The sequence below is a fragment of the Sparus aurata genome, chromosome 23 (genome assembly GCF_900880675.1).
Source record: "Sparus aurata chromosome 23, fSpaAur1.1, whole genome shotgun sequence".
NCBI lineage: Eukaryota > Metazoa > Chordata > Actinopteri > Spariformes > Sparidae > Sparus > Sparus aurata.
In genome coordinates this window covers 6568362-6590430 of record NC_044209.1, presented here as the reverse complement: position 1 = coordinate 6590430, position 22069 = coordinate 6568362, and the positions used below count along the sequence as shown (strand labels likewise).

General features: G+C 43.0%; 2 protein-coding genes across 7 annotated transcripts in view; one reads left to right on the top strand and one right to left on the bottom strand.

Moving 5' to 3' along the window:
• Positions 1-11639, bottom strand: part of LOC115575062 (paralemmin-2-like) — a 33411-nt gene extending 21772 nt beyond the window's left edge. For both annotated transcript variants that reach the window (XM_030406841.1, XM_030406842.1), the window contains exons 1-2: positions 11408-11639; positions 11201-11242 (exon numbers count right to left, since the gene is read on the bottom strand). In XM_030406841.1, the coding sequence (XP_030262701.1) occupies positions 11201-11242; positions 11408-11502 (137 nt within the window). In that variant the 5' untranslated portion in view covers positions 11503-11639. The remainder of the gene's footprint in view (positions 1-11200; positions 11243-11407) is intronic.
• A 1123-nt stretch (positions 11640-12762) lies between these two features.
• The window catches only part of plppr2a (phospholipid phosphatase related 2a), a 68291-nt gene continuing 58984 nt past the window's right edge, over positions 12763-22069 (top strand). For 4 of the 5 annotated variants that reach the window (XM_030406843.1, XM_030406847.1, XM_030406849.1 and 1 more), the window contains exon 1: positions 18495-18951. The gene's annotated coding sequence lies outside the window, so the exon portion shown is untranslated. Of the gene's footprint in view, positions 12892-18494; positions 18952-22069 lie in introns of those variants that run through there. The other variant, XM_030406845.1, reaches the window with a different exon arrangement.

The following is a 22069-nucleotide window of genomic DNA, read 5'->3' as shown; positions in this document are numbered from 1 at the left end:
TAATGGCAGAGTTTTAGCACCAGGTCCACAGTGGCTATCCATGTGTCAGCAGGGAGAGACTGGGTGGCAGCCAGGACTGGCAGCCTCCTCTCGGCTGATACTGGAGTGCCTCGAAGCGTGAGGGGAACTCAGATCAATGCGCTCTGTGAGGCTTCCCTGTGGCAGGCACCCACACACACACACACACACACACACATATGCGAATGTGCATAACACACACTTGGATTCATTCATTCATTCAGACCTGTGTTCTTTGTTTTTCTACACGTGCGGGCGTGAGCATACGCGTGTGCACGTTTTATGCGTCCGTATACATCGTACCGCATTACATCACACCCCTCTCATGCAGGTAGTTGTGCGCTCTGTCTTGTTCCATGTGAATATTCCATTTTACTCCAGCCTCCGAGGTCCTCCTCCGCTGTCGGATGGGTTTATCTATGTGTGGCTGTCATCTTGCGGCACAGATTGTGAGCCGTCGTGTGTGTCTGCTCCCTTCAAAGGTCTGCGTGCAGCCTGATGTCAGTGTGACTTACTTCATCATTGGCTCAAATCAGCATCAAAGCCCCGGCAGACGAGGCTGCTGCAGATGGCTGCTGTGTGCTCGGGTGCCTTGTTTGTCTGAGCGGCTCTGTCAAGTACTTGTTAATTAGAGAGAAGGGACGCCCATGCTTCCCAGCAGGGTGAACGTTGCCCCGCGCAGCCTTCACTATTTAACCCCTCCCTTCTGCACAAACAACAGATCGGTGAAATATGATGTTGCTCACTGTTGCACATTATGTGCCGAGTACTTTTCTGTCTCAGTTTGCTCCCCCGTGTACACTCAGACTTTCTCCAAGCACTCCTCAGTGCACACGCTCCGATGCGCTCTCTCTGTTTTTACTAGAGAGGAAAATGAAAGTGTTATCTAGATTTATTCTCAAACGCTACCGTAGTCAATACTAAGCTGTAGGAGTGGTCAAGCAAGTGATCAGGGCCAAATGTGTATATGATTCAACACACATAAACTGGTATTTATAAAAAAAAAAAAAAAAATTCTGTGAGAAGTGAATGCCATAAAGAAAAGAAAATAATAACTTAAGTCACATATTTCCAGCCTGGTATACATGGAGTTTTCTGGAGTGAACCATGTGTGACCTGGACCCCCTTTCACAGTGAACAAAAAAAAAAAAAACACTAATACCCACTAACGTCTTTTGTCTTCAATCAAAAGGGTACAATTGGCGTTCAGTCCCGGTCAAATGACTCTAGCTTTCATGGAGTCACAGAAACAGAACTACAGATATGACAATTATCTGTGTCAGTTACATGGCTTGTAAATTCACTTTTTATTTTGTTTGAGGCAAACTATGAACTGTGAGGATTGTGACAGTTCTTCGGGACAAATGGCATTCACAAACTCGGCAACAGCCTGAGACTAGTTGCTGTTTCAGCTTGTTACCAGCTGTTATGGGACAGATGTAGCATGTTTGAGTAGCACAAGAGCTCGCGCACTTAACATGCCATGGCAGTGTGTCAAAGTGGTGGTGTCAGAGCTCACGCCGCGATCACCACGCTCACTCTCCGGCTCTCTATCACCTCGGGCAGGCCGTTATTCAAATGTATCCACGGTCGCACGTCATGCTCGTGCCTCCTATGCCGTGGCATGCCAGGCGTGGCGAATCGAGCCCATTCCAAGAAGTGAAACCAGTCTAAAGATAATGAGCGGATACTTTGTGTGTAGAGCAGATGAATTCAACGCTATGTATGCAATGATCTCAGAAAAGCTCATGTAAGCAGCGCACTTCAAGGAGGAATCATTCAAGGCTGCGCTGAGGGAGGTGGAAATGCCCTATATATCCATCAAAGTAGAGTACTGAATGAGATTATGAGACCTGAATATCGAGTACAGCAATGTGTAGCTAATGTCCTAGTTTGAATGTCAAAACTTTTACAGCTAATATCTCCTATCATACACCCTTTTACACAAACTGTGACAAAAAAAATACCGTTCTAAAACGTGGGTACATACTATTTCTGGCTCTTAATAACCATGGCTTTGCTCTGGTCAGAAGAAGCTGACCTCTGCAGGACTGAGTGAATCTCATATGCTGGCCCAGTGGTTAGAAGCCTCCTAATCTTTTCGCTCCTGCTGCTCCCTTTTTTTAGGAGTCAGCTGAACGCTCACAATGCCCAGCTACGGCTTGGCAAACTTTGCTGTCCCATCAATAATCACACAAAGGATGGTTAATTTTGTTGCAATTGATCTCGAAATTAACAGTCAATACAAAGTGCTGCAGAAAATGAGTGCTGATGGGGCTCATTATTTCTATAGCCCTGCCATGAAACACAGCATTCCTTCCAGCCACATTAAAGCCACCCTGCCGTCCAATCGAGCCAACCGTGGCATAAACGGTATGACTCAATTTCATTAATTTATTTACATTAAAAACAGACGACGCCACAGTGCAAACCTCACTTGCTGGCTTCTGACCTTCCAAACTCACACTCAGCTCTTTTCCAGGCCCGGGTCTGCTCTATCGGGGTTAAAGGTTATTGCTTAGTGACTGCAAAAGCTGATTTAAGCACATGTAATTAGACATCTGCTGCATGTTTGAGCAAATGTGTGGGAGAGTTGTTCTGTGAAGGCCTTGGTCAAGCTATTTTGGTACATGGCTGACATCCGCACTGACCTCTGACCTTTACTTTTTAAAGCTGCATGCCAGAGACACAAAGAACCAAGTTTGGACTTTGCTCTCTGGCAAGGTGGGCATCTGCCTGGTGCCCCCAACTGAGAGGGCTATGTCATACTGTGATGTTTAGATATGTGTTTATTAACTCTGCAATAATATACTCTGCAGTAATAGCTGCCAATAAAAACTTGTGCATTCACAATTTCATGCTATCAATCAAGTCATCAAGTAGGACCACTGCTTCACTGCCTGGTCACCAGGGCTGCTTCCTGGGTTAATATTAGCAACTTGTGCAATCAAAGGGGGGAAACGCAAAAGTAAAATGTGGGACTGTAATGCACAGGTCAGCACTAACAATGTAACGTTGGCAAACTAGCGAGTTAGCTTCTCAGATGTCAGCAAATTAGTATCAATTGTCGTGTGCATGTGAAAAGAAAAGGGCCATAATACAATATAATGCCATATAGCCCTCGGTTTGAAATGTGCCTTTGTTTGGAGGGCCATGTCCAAACACTTTGCACCTTCCCCTATGACCAACCAAGAATTGGGACACTCTAACCCTGGGCGTGAATGAGCAAATGGAGGGGTAAGGCTAAGTAGTCCAGGCCAGGGGCTAAGAGTCTACAGCCATGCTCCTTGCTCTGTGGAGCTAAAGGCTAATGTCAGAATGCTAGTATATTCACGCTGAAATAGACAACATGCTGCTGTTAAGTAAGGAACAAAATGTCTGACAAAATGCCCATCATTAGGAATTAAGGGATGATGTGTACAACAGAACCGTCGGACGCATCTATGAGTATGGTTGCATCTGCGGAGTCGATTAAAGCCGGATGTTGTTCGGTAGGTTTTCAAAGACGCAAGCAAAGCAACACATGAGATCAAATCAACACAGCATCAAATGTCTGATAGGTCAGACCACTGTGTTATACTTTGGATCTTTTAAAGTTACAGTTACAGCTGAAGATGACAACAGAAATAACTGCGTTGGCCGATTTCACTCATGTCCCCAATGCAACTAAACTTCCAGTTGCTTACCTGGAGCTGTCACTGTTACTGTGGGCGCGATGCCACAGTGATTTGGTCTATAACCGGAACAATCATTAGCATCCCATACAGTTCTTATGCAATGGAAACATTATTCACCTCAGAAAATAGGACAAACTTTAGATGCACCTTGGCAACGGGAGATATTTCTAGCCCAATTAGCTCATAGAACCCTTAATACCAATAATATCTTCCACCAGGGAAAAGGTGAGAAAAAGGAATGAAAAAGACCTTGTGCTGGGTTTTCCCAGGGCCCACAAATCCCTAAATATGCCTTTGCAATAGAACACGCAGAGCTTGTAGGAAGAGTTAACTGTATACAACGTAATCTTCTGTTCTCAAAATCCGCAGCTTTATTGCCATACAGTATGTCAAGGTGTCTTTACTTGCTTCCAAAGTCATCTCGGCTTTAATCATCCATCTTGCATGCGCTCGCTGCTGCATGAAGCTAATCTTTGTGCTAAGACCCTATAAGCCTACAGAAGCTCTCTATGGGATACCTCCCTCCTGTTGAAGGAAATCAAAGAACTGCTGCAGCCTACACAGTGTGATCACACACGTATTCACCCACATTCTCCACAGGAAACATATGATTTTACCAAATGTGCGCACACTGATCCGCCCACAAAGCAGCCAGAAGGACATGGCATGCTGGCTCTTAACCAGCTCGGGGCAAGAGAATGCAGCATGCACTGACGTTGATAGACATGGCACACATGAGGAGCAATTACACAGCCCTGTCTCCCTGTCTCCCTGTCCTCCCACTCCAACCGCGGATCGAGCTCTGTCCTACTCTATCTGGCAGCACTGCTTAATTCCTGTTTATTCAACACGGGACACAGAGAGCTGGGGGCACGCACGCAGAAATCTGATCGGTGAGGGAATGCGTCTGTATTTACTGTGCGACTGCGCTGTGCTGCTGGCTACATGTGAGCTAAATCCACACACGGCAGCAAAGCCCCAGGTAGAGAGATAAACAAGAGGCCCCATCAAAGCCCAACGACACTCTTCTGTTTCACATTTACTTCATGTCCATGTTCGAGACTTCCCTTCCTCTCCCCTGCCCTTCACATATCTCTGTCCTCCCCTGAGAGGATAGAGATACAGTATGTGTGCAGGGATCAGTGACGGTCCTAGAGTCAGATATAATGGTTTGACATAGCATGAAAAAGGATTACCGTATACTGAAGGTCAATCTATGGCACTAATTATGGTTTAAAGACGATTAAGGGAGCATTTACAACATGCGTTGGCACATGAAATTGCATATGCTACACATTACTGACGAACATTTTGTAACACATACCGAACATGAATGCATTATTTCACACTTCTAAGTGATTTCACTGTGGAATGAGGATCATATTGTACAGGCTTGAAGCTCGTTTCATGCAATGTAGATAATTTATCAAAATGATGTTACTTATATATCATCACCACGTTACATCATCATCAGGTTGCACTGCAGTTTGAGAAACATTCTTTTATCTGTACTTATCTTGGAGTGGGTTGCATCTTCAAAGTTATTTTCAGGCGTTAGCTGTCTGCCTTAACAAAAAACAATCTTTTTTACCAGGGTTCAACCAAAGATTGAAGGCAACATTTCAACACACTGGGCAGCACTGTTCTGCTCCTCTTTTCTGCTTTGCTAGCTACGGCAGGCTGGTAAACCGAATGCGACATCACCCATAGGTCTGCAGACCATCATTTCGAAGCAACAAAGTTTGGTAATACGGCCGTCGCCATCTTGTTTTTTTGGAACTAGTCAGACATGATCATATATCAACAAGACGGTGGAGCTGGAGAGGATATCTTGATTGAATTGGAAGACACACTGTGGTAGCAACTTGTCAATCATAAGGTAGCCACGCCCTAAAGCATACACTATTTTTTATTTTACTCTGAAGGACAAAATCAAATATCATTATATTTATATTAAAAAAATCTTCATTTATGTGGATATAATGACTAAGATGATAAAGGCAAGTATTAGAACATGTAGAACAGTCTGTTAAGTTCAGAAAATAACATCACTTTCCTGTAATGTGGCCTTTAAAACCAGGAAAAGACAATACTGACGGCAAATTATACAAAATCCAAGACAATATGTATTCTCATATCACGATTACAATTCTGGTGTCTACAAACTCCTGAGGGAAATATCTGGCTATTTAGCTGCCGAATGATCTCTTAGGAACAAAGTTTATGGTTAATTTGTTCCAGTGCTGCTACTTCTAGACTGGAAGAGCTTTATGAATATGGAATCTCTAATAAAAATATTATGACTCCAATATTCCGGTGCCCAATCACACCATATTTTTCCCTTTCACATGTCAGTAGCAGTAAACCAGTACAGTAAAGAATGCTAATTCTTGAAATATACATGTAAAAAACACATGTGATTTCTTTCCCCTTTTGTATGGTTAGATATATGATCCTTTATCTGTCAAGCGTCAACTGGCAATAAGAAGGGATGGAGGGAAAACTATTTTGGGCACTAGCAAGGATATTTTTGGCCTCTGCTGATGTGCTTTCTTAAAATAGCCCTCTGTGTCTGTGTTGCACCGATCACTTCATATTTCTACTTCATTTATATTTCCGCCTCACCTCATTTCCCTGGCTCCCCGTCTAAAGATGTAAAACAAACTATCACTGTTATTAGAGCTTTAATTCCATCGTGAAGCAGAGGGCTCTTCGCCACGAGAAACCCCGGGATCCATTTAAGAAACTAACCTCGCTCCCTGGCCCTGAGCTCATTAAATCATACAAATAGCTGGCAACCGGTCTGTGACCCATTTTTTGAATCCAGACTTTGTTTAAACACAGAGACACAAGGTGCTGCGGCCGAGGTGTTATCCAGCAAATGGTTGAATTAGGTTTTTTAAATGTAGGAATGTGGAAAAAACTATCATGCAGTCACTTTCCGGATGAAATTGATCTTCACGGCCATTATACTTTCCACTTGAAAACACTTAACCGCGTATAGTAATGATATTCTTCTCTTAAAATTGGCAACACTGTGGGCTCCTTTCTCAAATAGGAATCCCATTGTTAGGTAGTGTCATTACAAAGACTGCAGGCAAGCATTTTTAGTTGACTACTATTTGTTCGTCAGTGTCATCGTGATACATTTCAATCAGGATCCTGTGCCAACGACAGCACTCAAACTGCTCCCCACACAGTGATTAACTACTTATAATAGTGACGATGGTGGCATGTATATTATAGTATGACTAGATTTGATCTTATTCTACTTAAAAAGATGACAACATTCTGTGTCTCTTTGGAATTTTTACATCTGGGAAAGGTAACATCATTGAACATTGTTGTCCCAGGGCATGAAACCAATGTTCTGTTGATCTTTAAAAATCCAGATGTGATAGCTGTCAGTGGTGAAACCACAAAAATATCTAAATCAAAATGATTATGTAGCCTCTGTCTGTCCCAAGGAAGTAACCCAAAGGTCAGAAACATGGGTTTTCTTTCGGATCCTGACCTTGATTTTCGGAGCCACGTCACTAACATAGCCACACTGAACTACATCATACTTCACCTCTGAGCTAGAGTGGACTCTGATTGCACATTCAGCATCTGCATGAGTGGGCAATCTTTCCATAAATGCTGATTTATGATCCCCACGGTGACCATATCTGCGTTGCAGGCTCCCCCTCATAACTGGGTCACCTGATGAGAGAGTAATAGGTCTGTGGGACGGAGAGCCTCATAAATTATGCAGCGTAAGAAAAGAGGTTAAAGACAAAGAAAGCGGCACAAGTATGACCGTGACAGGCAGCTGGGAAGGAGAGAGACACTGTGAACGGTATTGTCTGGCGGCCTGTAATGAGTCTAAAAACGATGGCTTTGTTATCTGCAAATAACGAAATTAGGGCAGAGGTCATCTGTCCCAGTGGCGCCCATCCGTCATGTTGCAGGGTTGATTCACGGGACGCAAACTGACAGCTCTGTGCGTGCTTGCAGGCCCCTACAATACTTAGCTCTTTTTTAAGCTTGTCAGACTGCATCTTCCCAATTTTTTTTTTAAGCGACATGATGGACATAGAAAAGCCTGGGAGTTCAAGCAAGGACAGAACAGAAATAGGTAGGGGAGAAGGGAGCGTTTCCGGTTAATGCTCAACGCAGAACGGAGTTATCCATCAGTGTCGTTGTACTAGCGAGTGTCAGCTTCCTTAAGACAGGAACTAACACGTCAGAGCAGGGCAGGGTGGAGAAGGGAGGTGATAATTGAGTTCATCACAGACAGATTCTCACCTCCACAAGTTCAAATTAAATTAGATCTGTTTATAAAGCGTGTTGAGCAAGACATGCTTAGAGTAAATGAACTAGTACTACACTGTACATATTATTGACTGACAGAGTGAACAAGAACCCATATTTACCAAATGAATTAACTCAGTTTGATGTTGCTGCTGTCTGACCTAATTGGCTCCAGGAAACCTACTATAACAGTCAAACTGAGGCCATTGCAACCAGTTTAACACATCCCATCCATTTACATGCAAGCAGCATGGACTTTTAATTGGCGATGGTTAGGGATGTTAATGATTAATCATTAACCAAGTAATTGCCATTAAGAATCTATTCGATTAAAAATGTCTTGATCGACAATCAGAGGCAGGCCCAAATAGAATAACAGAATATTTTACAATAACATTTTACAGTTACTTGCTTTTCAAATATATCCAATTAAAAACATAAAATACTGGTGTGAGAAAATGTATTTCATTAAATAAAAGTAATTTGTCATTCCAAAAATACTAAAAGACATTTTACACAAACTGATAATATCACATTATAGCCCTTTAGTAGTATTTAGCCTAAAGCGCAGGTGGTAATCATGAATGAAATCACTTCGTTCAGCTCGGGTCAAAGTTTCTTAGTCAGTGCTGTTAGTTAACTGTTCCCCCCCAAAGTTAAGCAATTGCATCACCTTTCAGAGGCACAGGGTCAATAGTACGTTCAGTAAGTTGCGAGTCCAAAGTGTTTCGTTCAGCTTAGAGCAAATCAAGCCTTTACAAAAGGTTAATACCGCAAAAGCCTGTTCTTTATGACTGAGTTTTCAAATTATATATTTTTTAATCAGCCTTTAATGAGGAAGTAACATACTCTGAATCACAGCTGAGCTGGCAACAGCCCTGTTAGTCACCAGGCAGGCAACTGATTCAATCAGTGTCAGCTGTGGTGTTTAATCATTCGTTCACACATGCAGTGAACACCTCTCAGCCTTACAGAGGCACTAGCGTTGCTATAGACTCTAGCCTTGTGCTACCAGCTTATGAAAAGTGCCGGCATGCAAGAAAAATTCAAGGTACGCAATCAATAAAATACGAAAAAGTCAGTTGGATACCACAGATGCCTAGAGTCAAGCAGAATCCTTGCCAAGAAACACTGAAACTATTTTAGAGACTGGAGAATAACTACACAACCGTTTGATCAAGGAGCCCCATCGCTTTGCATGACGGCTACCGCCCATACTGCATCTGAGCACTGGTTGTGAGTTTTGAGAGAAACAAATTTACGATGACTTTTCAAGGACACTTTCCAGCTGAGTTGACCTGAGGTATTTTGAAACTATCAACTTTTATCATATTCACTGATGAGAGAGGATGTAGAAGGTGTTCCTTCAGGAAAGAATGTGAAGCCATTAAGGGAAAAACACTGACTCTAGCTCACCTAGCATCTTCTGCCACCTCCCTACCACTCCGTTACTCACTCACTGTACCGTACTTGACATTTTGGCCTCACAACCCCATTATGCAACTGAGTGCTTGGCCAGTCGTCGTTATACCATATGGAGGTGTGGACAGCTCAAGTCTGACAGCTCAGATCCTGCTCCATTTTCACTAAGATGTTCGTTCAGAGGATTTCACAGTGACCTACAACCCTCCACCCTTCATCCATGTCACCAACCCTTTGAAGCAGAGTCCCGACACCGCAGGAGCATTTTTTAAAAGATTCTGTCCAGATGGAGTGTGAGGAACTATTCCCTTCATCTCTCTCCTTCTCCCACCCATCCTCTATCCGTCCTCCGCCCCCACCGCTGCGTGTCCTACCTAATGAGGCGCTCCGCTCCAGCATGTGGGTGTCTTATAGTGAGTCTCAGCAGCCTCGGGTTCCGATCTGGAAGCTTGTAACACTGTCAGCCCCTCCGTGTGCTGCAGATTTAACCCTGTCTCTCTCTCAGATGCTCTCGCAGACGGATCCAACACGCAGACACATACAAACACACACAGCCAAAAGCAGCAGCACGCCCACACTTCCCGTGTCTAGCCTACAGCTCTTCAAGGAAACAAATAGCTGATCCCTTTATATTGTCTTCCCATGCATGCTGCAAATCATTACTTTTTGGGTGATATCAGGAAACGTCCCGAGTAATTTTGCCTGAATTACAGGCATTCATTGCAATGTCACCATGTGATAATTCATTGAAAATATGCACACACACTTTATTTGAACTGATGTTGTCAACACGAGCACTAATTAGTTGAAAATCTGCAGCATCTCTTTGCATAATATTCATACACATTTTTTCTTGTCCAGAAACATTTCTATTGAGCCATCAACGCCCGTCACCAATGCCAGTACGGGTAACACATTTTAATCAATCGTAAAAAGCCATTGGGAACTTGAAAGCATAATCCGGTGGAAATCAGTCGACAGTTATATTTATACATTTGTTTGTAACCGCTTGGTTAAAGATGAAGCAGAGATTCTTTAAAAAAAAGGTTTCTGTGCAGTCTGTGTCCACCGATAAAACCCCTCAGACAGACCGTAGGCACAGACATGAGAGGAAAAAGCAGCTGGACAGAACAAAGCTGGAGTTGGAGGGAGCCGAGGCCAAATTGGTGGCAGCAGTGATGAGGATGATGACAGTGATGCTGATAGGTGGCGGTGGTGGTGCTGGTGGAGCTGGACCGCAGCCACCGCCGTTAATAACAGCAACTGGACTAAATTGACTTCATGCGCCTCGGGTGACAGAGAGGGTGTCCCACAGCCATTTGTCTCCTTAACAGTTGGGTCGTATCCACTCTGTCTGCTGCTGTGGACGGAGGACTTTGTTGGTGGTGGTCACTGGTGGGGGGTGGATTGTAAGTCACCCATGAATGACTTGTTGTTTACTGTGTGGTCTGAGCTGCATACAAAACAGCTGTTTTAAATGCAGGAGACTGTAGTTTTATTTGCACCACCAGTCTTGCATTTGCACAAGAATTATGCATCTCTAACTGCACATTCTTGCATCCCATCTTTATCCCCCCCTCCACCCTAAAAAAAAAAATGTTTTAACTGCTGCTTCCTCCTTTGATTTCCCTCAGGCACTAATGTGATTCAATGTGTCTGGGTTGTTTGGGGGTTTTTTTTGCGTTTGTTTGTGGGAGCAGACGAAGTTTTTCTAATGATGGGTTGTCGGAAAGTTCATAAAATAATTGGTTGCTCAGCAGGAAAAAGCAAAAATAATAAATAAATCTTACCTTTCACAACTTGCAGATGGGAGAGTTGAGAGTTCACAGCAACTGAACAGAAAACAACAAAAAAAAGTTGAATTTGACGAAACGACTCGGGTTGCAAACAGTCTGCATAAGCTCAGTGTGTACTCATAAATCCGTGCATTCAGTAGCAGTAATGTGCTGAATGACTCGGAGGATTTTTAGAGACAGTTTTTGGGATCCCAAACTGACCGCAAGTTCACACAACTGGGAGGTGGGAGTGTCTTTAGCCTGGTGTAACTGGAGAGGACCAGGTCGTGGCGCTGCAGACTCCTCTCAGTAGTCATGTTAGAGTCCCCTCGATAACAAGGCTGGTGGGCCAAAAGCTTTTCAGTAGCTGACAGGCTGCTGTGGGCCACAGCCAGCGCCGAAAAAACTCCGTTTATTTGACTGTTTTGCTCTGTGACCTACACAGTCCGACAGGAAGAACAACAAACACCCGCTAACTCTCCCTGCCAATCACAGCTCAGCTCTGTCTCGACGTCACAGGGAGTTGAAATGACTGACAGGCGTTTAACATGTTCACTGACAGCTTGGACATCTCACACCTGCAATAATCATTTTTTATCTCGGCTGAACTCTTATCTGTGTATTTGTTCACGGGGATTTCATTGAGCAACGTATTATCATACTGCAATATGATAATAATCCTTTTTGAAATGAGCAAGTTGTGCTTTTTTTGTGGAATTCAAATGCTCAAGGACATTCCTGCAATAATGTTGTATGTACTGATATCCGGGTGTGAACAAGCTACAAGTCATTTGTTGAACTTGTTAGCAAAGAGTTACCTAGCTGTACATCGAGCAGATAAGCTACATAGAAGCTTATAAAGGAATTTAGAGTCGTCTCTTCGTCCACATAATGACCATAAGTGCACTGTCTTTATTTTGTTCATCAGCATCTAGAGAAATATCTGGCTCATTGGCTTTTTAAAATTGTTGAATTCACTGTGTTGACCTGCTAGCTAGCTAGCAATGCTATAGAAAGTACTTATAAGTACTTAGTAATGCCACACTGGAAAGATACTTCCTAACAAAAAAGTCCAACTTTCATAATGTCACTGAGATAAACTACACAAATATGATCATGTTTAACTACTTTATATTCTACAGGTAGTTAAGCTTATAAAATATGGCATTACCATACAATTTGTTTTGTGTGTAAAGTCTTACTATGCAAAGTAACTAGTAACTATAGCTGTCAGATAAATCTAGTGGAGCTAAATTTAGTGTGTTAGTGCTTAAGAATAATAATTAAAATTTATTCATATTGCACATTTCAAAAACAAGTTTTACCAAGTACTTGATGGGGTTAAAAACAAACAGGAGTTTGTGGAGTTGGAAACCAATAAGCCAATATGACAAGTAGTGGGAGGTTAACCTGGGCACTCACAGGGAGGCTAGACAATATAATGCATTATAAGTGTGTTTGAAGAAGAGCTTTAAATGAAGAAATAGACTTCATAATCACCTCTGGAAGGTTGTTTTTTTAATTTCTGGGCGCCCTGATGTCAAACGCTCTGTCAACTTTGTTTTTTTAGTCTCGAATGAGGAACCACCAAGAGAGCAGCATATGAGAAACAACTGCCCAGCAGATCCAGGGAGGCCTAGCGGTCTTGGAGTAGTGACTGCCGCTGGAGGAGATCATGTAGGAGACTCGTGTAGGAAATAGATGGGGTAAGTAACGTCTGTTTAATCTGTAGGCACCTGTCCTATTTTCAAACCAGGTCCTTCAGAAGTCTCACCCAGGGATAAAAGTGTCAAATCCAAAAGTTAAAAAATCCTCGCATCTCTGTTTACATGAATATAGTACTTTAGCACAGTACTTCAGTAAATGTATTTAGCCTCTGTCCACTGCTGTATGCTAGTAGCTAGCTGGGGCTTTGTGTTTAGTGCTGCCCAGGTAGTGTACACTGGGTTTTTGGAGCTATTTCTCTGTTTCTAAGATGCTGTGAAAGGGGTGAGAGACAACCAAAACAGTAAGGTGCCTGAGACGCTATAAAGCTCTGTAGAGCAAAGCGTCAGCTAATAATTTGTGTGTTTATCACTGCAAGCAACCCCCATTAAACATAAATATTTGATATATTGTTATTGTAAAATATTGATTTTTAGATGCTTTATTAAGGGCTGGACGGTTTCTAATAATAGGTCCCGGTCTAAGAAGGGCTGAGTCCTCAGCCTAATTTGACAGTTGTGATTTATTTTCATGCAGGTTTGCTACCTGTCACTTACTTTGCACTGTCATCCATTGAAATGAGACTCCCTGTCACCATCCCCAGCCTGAAGTCACTTATATTTACATCTCATTATGAAAAGACTGCTGCTGTAGCTCCTTGCTGGCTGCTTCAGGACCCCATCTGGTGTGTTCACAATGACATGCATCATTTCCCTCTGTGCCTGAGGGGTTTATAGCAAGCCTACATGTCCAAGGGACCACTCCGCTGGATCCTGTGTAAATGAGTGGGGGTGGTAATAGCCAACTGCAGCTCAGGAAATCAAGTCACATGAGATGGAATTTATTTTCCAATCACCATGAAACAGGGTAACACCTGCTGTAGCCCCCCCCCCCCCCCCCCCCCCCGTGATATTTGCAGCACCTTGCCCTCGTGGTGTTGTGTTCATGGTCTGTCTGTAATGGCACTGTCCCAAGACAGCAAGAAATTCCTCACGTGAGCATGAAGCAGCACAGCTCGGTGTTAAAACATGGACTTGAGACAGGAGACTGTGTTATGAAACAAATTCATGAATAGAAGCTCTTGGCTTGAATGAAATGAGAATTATGAAGAAGGTGCAGTATTTTATGTGAAGAGACTTGAGCAGCTAAAATAAGTCAGAGCTTTTTTGTGTGTGTATACTTTTCTAAATGATCTAACAGCTGTTAAATACTTTCTTAGTTCTGTTTGATATGTTGATATTAAGTTGATATTTCCATCTTCAATGACTAGTCATCTGTTAGCACAAAAGGAAATATATTTTCAATATGTGTAGTTCTAATATATTAAGATTGTAGTTTTTTCATTATTTGTACCACTTAAACAGTGTCATGACAATTTCTTCACCTCGTAATGACACAAGTAGAGCTGACAAAGGCTCATGTTTGAAATGAGTATCCTCTCCAAATGAATATACATTTCATTTTAATTTTCAAATTACGTGCCATATGATGCAAATGTATTATCTATGCAATGATATGTTTTAGCATATAATATATTGAAGCAATATGACAGTATATCTTAATATATCCTCGTTCTATAAGGGTGCATTTGTCTGTGTTGTTTTTTGTTTGTGTTTATTTATAAAATGTTCACATATTGACAGAATATTTAGGGATGGAAAGTGCTGTACACTCAACAATAAGTAGCAATGCAGACAGGCGTGATGTAGTAGGGATGATCTGGTTTGAGAATGATCAAAAATAAGAGCTTTGTTGTGTGTTTAACTGCAGAATTAGCCCAGTATCAAGTGGGAGGTCCAGACAAAGGAGAGAAAAGGATAGTGTAGGAATGTGGTGGTCCTTTGTTGTCGCGTCGCGCTGATTAATGATTTGCCCCTGTAGACCACAGCTGGAGCCCCCAGCATAATGTTACAAGGGCATGTGTGTGTGTGTGTGTGCATGTGTGTGCGGGCCGTGGGGGGTTGTGTTTGGAGAGCTGTGCAGGAATTATGTACGGTGGTAATAGGGGGGTAATGTGCATAAGGTGTGTATACGTGATGGGATTGGAAATGGGTATTCAGGTTATGCACTTACCTATATGCCCCATTTTGTCTTATGCAGCCTGGACCATTCGAGCATTTAATATCACGTGAATGTTTGGTTTGAGTCAAAAACAAGCAAATCAGATAAAATGTGCTCATTAGTGAGATGAGCAGATGATTGTTTGGATGTAATATTGAATGCAGTAGTTGCAATAGTTGACTATGAGTAATGGTTAAAAGGCTGAAAGAGACTGATTTAAGAGATTAAGTGCTTCTGGTACAAATGCTTGACCAAATACAGCACAACTTGTTTTCACGGAATGAAAAAAATAATATATTGCTCTGTACAAGTAGTAGTGTTAATAACATTCAGATTAAACTCAATGAAAATGAACACATTTGCAACATGGTGGGTGATGGGGTTCTTTCAGCTGCTTTTACACAGTATATTGAGTAGATTATTTTTGTTCTTGCTCTTGTCTCCACGTCATTGGCCAGACTGCTTGCCTTAAAGCACATCTGATGTTTAACTGAAACTCGATTGATCATGTGAATTATTTACATGATTTGCATGTGCAGTATAGTGCCAATATGCAGTATACGTTTAGGAAGACATCCAACTGTACCAAGGGTCCTGCGGATGCTTGTATTCATGCATGCATGCAGTGCACAGTTTACAAGCATTGCTGCATTTATGGTTGTGCAATGTGCATGAATGAGTAAATGTGTTAATGCATACACAGTAGCTACAACTCACGTCTCGCTGAATAAATGTGTTTTTCTGTGCATGCTTCTGCATGCAAGGCAAAGTTTCCGAGGAACCACAAATTCACACAGCTCAGCAAGATCTCTGTCAGATCCAGCCTTTATCATTTTGCCCTCCTATATCCTATGCCCTCCTATATATTGCTTGTTCTCAGTTTTCACCTTCCATCAGTGAAGGACAGAGTTCAGTGGGTGTCTACTGTAGTCTTGAGGTTGGTTTAGCTTGCGTGGAGGGGGATGGACAGAGATGGAACAGGGTATATGGCCAGGGGGAGAGTAGACCCATGGGACAGGCATCCAATGTGATGTAAACTATAACAGCCCCATAACAGGCAGATTTCTCATTTCCACGATGCTGGGGCCATATCTCATCTGCCCTCATGACAATCCCACTGAGACCAATACGACGCGAGACAGCACACTCAGCATTGGAGGAGGGGAATTCAGGCCTGGTGAGGTGATGATTTGGAGAGAAAGATAGAGAATGGAGATGAATTTCATTGACAGGGCCCTCAAAAATTCATAAAGATTTGATTTGATTCCTTCTCAACTCGTTAATGATAAAGAATTGTGAATTAGGGATGTTATTAGATTACTTTTATATTTAATCCAAGTGGATTTGGCAATTTTTTTCTTTTGCTGATCTTCCTTCTAGAGATTGCTTAACACATCAATCATTTCACAGTTTCACACAGCCAGTGGTCACTGGTGTTCTTTCCGTCTTTCTTGATGTATTGTCATTCATAAAATATACATCAGATGCTGTGTGCACATAAAAAGGGCTAGTGGCTACTTATGTCTCTGAGGTAATGCCATATTAATGAAGAGTGGGAGAGGCAGAAGCCACCAGCAGCCCGGCTAACAGAAATGCCCGAGGTTAACCTCTTGATTCATTTAGCACCTTTGGGTCTCTCTGAGCTGCAGGAGTCCACCTTTCCTCCAGTTAATGTATGCATTGTAGAACACGGTGATACAGTGCATTGATGATGAGGTAGATCAAACAACTTGTTTCTCATTAAAGCTTCTTGCAAAAGGTGAGCAGATCTGACATTGTATTTTAAAAATTAGGAACATTTTATCGGTATGTTTCATGTTATTTTTCATTTTGGATTATTTTTCAATTGGAGTTGATGTATGTAAGCTGAAGTAGATAATGGCAGTCTTTCCCAGTAGTTAGCATAGTTCAGTATTTACACTGTAAACATTCACCTACCTAAACTTCTCAGTGCGGAGGTAATCATGTTCTGTTACTATTTCTTGGGGATGGTTATAAAATAAGAATGGTATGTTTTGAGCTAAATGCTAAAGTCAGTATGCTAACATGTTAACACTAACTTCCAGACATATAGCAGGTATGTGGTTGTTCGCATTCTTGGTTTAGTGTGTTAGCATACTAACATTAGCGTTTAAAGCAAAGCACAGCTGGGGCTGATGGGATAGCCCAGGTATATTAACTGCCCGAGTATATTTGGTGACTCATTTTGAAATTTCTCACTGTTTCTGTTTTGTCCATGCGAGAGTACGAGGCCATCCTTGATTGATTAACGAGTAGACAATTTTTCCTCGCTGTACTCCCCCCATCTACTGACGATCGCACATGCTCTGCAGATGAACACACATGCACACATCGGGTATACACACTGATTGTGCTGTTTAATGTAACCCTTCTAATACTGTTGTTTTGTCCGAGCCTGTGCACCTGGTTGTTGCAGTGTCCCTCGGTACCAGGTTGGCTTTATATAGTTTCGATAGTTTGCATCGTTAACATCAAGCTGTGTCAGCTAAACCGTCATTCTGTGGGAAGCACTGCATCCTGAAATAAACCTGTCGATGTCTGTACCCAATTCAGTTTTGATCCATCCGACAGTTGTTGACATATTTGACACAAACCCAAAAGCATTGACCTCATGAATGTCTGTCAACCAACCAACACTGCCATCCCTAGAAACATGCTGCTAGTTTGACTAAAAAGCCTTCATCCAGTATAATTCCACCACAACCTCCTCATCATTTGCCAGAACTGCTGTAGGCAATGGTGTCCTCTCTGTGGCTGCCTGTATTATATTTGCCTCGACCCTCTAGAGAGAAGTAAAGTGTCATAACTGGCAGAGTTTTAAGCAGCAGGATGTGCCCTCAGCAGATTCACTGCTGAAGGTGATGTATTGTTTTAATAGATAATTCTGTCATGACCAGCTATATCTTTTTCCTGCATTACTTCACACTCTCATTCACCTTTAACACTGACATAGGCATGTGTGCACAACAAGCGCAGGCACGCACTACTGTCCAGACAGTCTGACCGACCTCTCTTCCTCTGTTACCAGCTCTGACCCGTGATGTTACATGTTCTCCAGGAGCGCTAGATCAATAGCCATGTATCATTAACCCACATTCAGATGGTGCTGAGCTGAAGGCTCACAGCCAAGCAGTCTTCAACACACACACACACACACACACACACACATGCACATATGTAGCTTTCATTTTCTGCCGTAGTGTGTGCAGCATCCATCCTTCCTTCCTGTAACGTATGGGTCAGGTTCACGTCCTCTACTTCCATTCATGAGGAGAAGCAGAGGAAAAAGGGAAGGGAGCGAAAGAGGGGGAGAGAGGAGGGAGGAATGGATGGAATGAGGGAGGGAGATAAGGGGAGAGATGGACAGAGGGAAAGAGAAGGGGAGGGATGGAGAGGGAAAACAAGCTTTGAATACAAATGAGCTGACACACATAATGCATGCCCTCCCTCCCTCCCTCCCTCTCTCTCTCTCTCTCTCTCTCTCTCTCTCTCTCTCTCTCTCTCTCTCTCTCTCTCTCTCTCTTTCTCTCTCTCTCGATCACCGTCTCCCTCACACACACTCTTACTCCCTCACACACACATGTTCTTGCCCTCTCTCCATCTCCCTCCGTGTCTCCTCATTGGACCCTACACTGCACAGGAGGTAATTTCAGCCACTTAATTTATTAGTCATCACTGGTTGTTGGAACAAGCTAATTAAAAGGAGGGTGAGTGTGTGTGTGTGAGTGTGTGCATGTGTGGAAGATTTGGAGACACAGACGCTGCTGCTGCTGCTGCTGCTGCTGCTGCTGCTGCTGCCGCCGTCTCTCACGCTTCACTGTGGAGAGGGAGAGAGTAGAGGGAATAGAAGAAGAAGGAGAGACAAACAGCTGGGTAGAAGGAGATATTCACACCACTTTACCATCATCTGATCTGACATGGCCACCGCATAGGAATCTGGTGCCACGGCAACCGTCAGCTTTGGCGACGAGGTATCCGAGGTAAGGAGGGAGGGAGGGAAGGAGGGAGGTATGGAGGGATGGATGAATGGAGGGACGGACAGCAGGTTTTCTCTCCATGTGATTCGAACAGCCGGTCTGCCTGAGGAGCCCATGCAGAGCAGTCGTGTTGAGGAAGTCACTGTTTTGCATTTTCTGTGCTTTAAGTGGATCTGTTGTTATCTGCTTCTTCCCAGGGTCTTTGAGCGTGCCTGTGGGCGTGTGTGTGTGTTGTGTTGGGGGGGAGTGTCTCTCTGTGGTATTCTGTGTTTTGCGGTGGTATTCCCCAAACAGAAGCTCTAATTATCCAGCACTGGGTAAATCCTATTACGTTTCTACTCTCCTCCTTGACTTTGCTCTATTAATAGTAGGGAGGGGATGCCTTATAGGCAGAAGAGTGGGATGTTTGTTGATTATTTGTTACTCAACCCAGGTGTCAGGAAATGTGTATTGTTTGTGGTTGTAGCCTGTGTGTGCACAAGAAGTATGGCTTTCTGCCATGCATCTAGAATATACATGTGTGAGTATGATACAGCATGGGGTCTGAGGTGAAATCCATTTTTGTGATTTGGGAGACACACACAAAACCAAAAAAAAAAATCTAAAGCAACATGAGAGCTGGGGATTGCGATGCTTTGCTCAGATTAACAGTGACAGCTCTGGGCTGCAGGTAAATGCTCACAAAAAAGGAGAGCATTTCCATCATTGGGCCACACTGACAAAAATGTTCTGCAGTCAAAGTCTTAACTATTGAGGTTATGACAGAGTAATCTATTTGGATGTGGCACACAGAAACAGTACAATGTCTGGCTGACAGTTAGCATTTTAATGCTGCATTGCTGCTGCACCTTTTCTCATGTTTCTGCTGCACAAATGTGGATTTATGCACAAAAGAAGAGGTGACGTTAAAGTCTGCAAGAGCATTGAATGGCAATGCAGAAATAACCGTATAATCAGGCATGATCCAAATTGCTTTGTCCAATTAGCCCTTGTGTGTGTGTGTGTGTGTGTGTGTGTGTGTGTATGCTCACTTGCACAGGCGTGTGTACTGTATGTCCTGGGGCAGGGTGGTGGACTGCAGAGGCAGGAGAGAGGACATATGGCTGCCTGGGTCTCTACCCCTTGACTGGAGTCCTCAGAGCAGCAGAAAATTCAAATGTCCTGCTCTTCATGACGTGTGTGTGTGTGCATCAGCGTGTGCAGTGTGCGTGCGTGTGTGTGTGACGGTGCTAATTCAACTTTCCCCTCTGCAGCTCGCTTTGCTTCTCTCATCTCCACCATTTTGATTTCAGTTCCCTCATGTTTTTATTGTGATTGGGAGACTGTCTCTGTGTAATTTTTGTCCTTGGCTCACGTCTTTGTCTTTCTTTGCCCCCCCTCTCAAACGACACGCATCTGTCTATCCACCGATCTGTCTGTGCTGACAGGTTGTATTGGTTTTCTCTGATTGATTGATGGACTATCAGATTAGGCTCCTTTTCACTTGGACCCCCTAATCAGATCAGTAACAGCTGGAGTCCCTCTTTTTTTCCACATTACGTGCATTTTAATCACCGTTATCTTTTAACGTTACAGTAATGCGACTTGAAGTGTTGGGTTTGGCCTCATTTAGCCTCAAGTTAAATGAGAAAGATTTTAGTCACTGTAACTCAAAATTCGTATTGAAATACATGTTGTTTTTCGTGTACCTAGCTGACTTGCTAACATTTGCTATTAGTAAGCCTGCATTCCGTAGCTACCTTGGTGTTGTTCCCAGTTGGAGGCTATGTAAACCCTGAACAGGACCACTTGGGTGCTTTGGTCACTGTGGCTAACGTTAAGCTAGATATACATGATCAGTAAAGCTTGTTACACCACAATGTAAGTTCAGTGTGTTCTATTTTTACATCTTTTCAAGGATAAGGTCACCCAAAAATGACAATCCATTCATCTACTCACTCCCATAGTGATTGAGGATCAAGTGAATTGTTGTAGCCCACATAACATTTCTGGCGCTTTACAGCAAAACAGAATTTAATCATTAATCTTAACAACTGGAAAAGATTGGGACTTGTCTTAAAGCATTCACAAAAACAACCGAAGGAAATCATAAAAGTGCTCCATACAGCGCCTTCGGCATAATCCAAGTTCCCAGAGGCTCTAAACTTCTTAATTTATTTGAAAAAAGTTATTTACGATCTTTTTAAGCTGAAATCCTCACTGTGGCTGCTAAGCGTTAGTGTGCCACAGGTGTAAGTAATGTCTTCTCCAATAAATGAGGGATCTCTAGTATTTCTGAGACTTGGATTATGCTGAACAGGTTGTATGGAGCTACTTTATGTTTTCAGCTACTCTTCAGTAGTACTCTTGTGTAGGAAAATGCTACACCACTTTTTGCTGCAAGGCTCCAAAAATATCTTGCGCACTATGAAACTTCATCGCGCTCTCCGTTGGCATGAAGGTTTAGACGATAGCCCCATTCACACTGCCCTTTGAGTGCGGGGATCATGTGCAGATTCTCCACATCGTCCTCCGTATGAAAGCTTCAGATGCAGAGAGGGGTGAAATTTCGCTGCAGCTCTGATGTGCCTCCGGCGGTAGTATCAGAGGTGCAGGATAGACGCGATGGTGTCTGTGTGGATGGATCAGACGTAGGCACAGAGCCGATCTGATGGTGTTCACAATCTGACAACTAAAGAGATCCTTCACTCAACAAAATAAAAAAATAAATGCCACGCAAAGCAATGTTACACGACCAAACAACAGTAATGTAGTAACCGGTAGTGTCATTGGCAACTTATATGAGGAAAACTTACCACAGTTATATGTGGAGAAGTATCTGTCCTCCTGTCTGTCCTCCTGTTTGTCCCCATGTCTGTCATGCTGTCTGTCATCCTGTCTGTCCTACTGACTCTTTATCACATTTCTGCCTGAAAAACTGCATCTGTCCCCAGCAAAAAACTTTAACTCACTAAGTTTTTGTCTCCTTCCACTATTGTGTTGTTGAAGTTACTCTCTTAAAAATTCACAGTGATGGTCAGCCCTCCCAACCAGGACTTCAGTGAACTTTCCCCCAGAAAACAGCATCCCTCCCCGCGAGTGAGAGAGTCAGACACCATCCAGTTTACTGATGGCGATTATG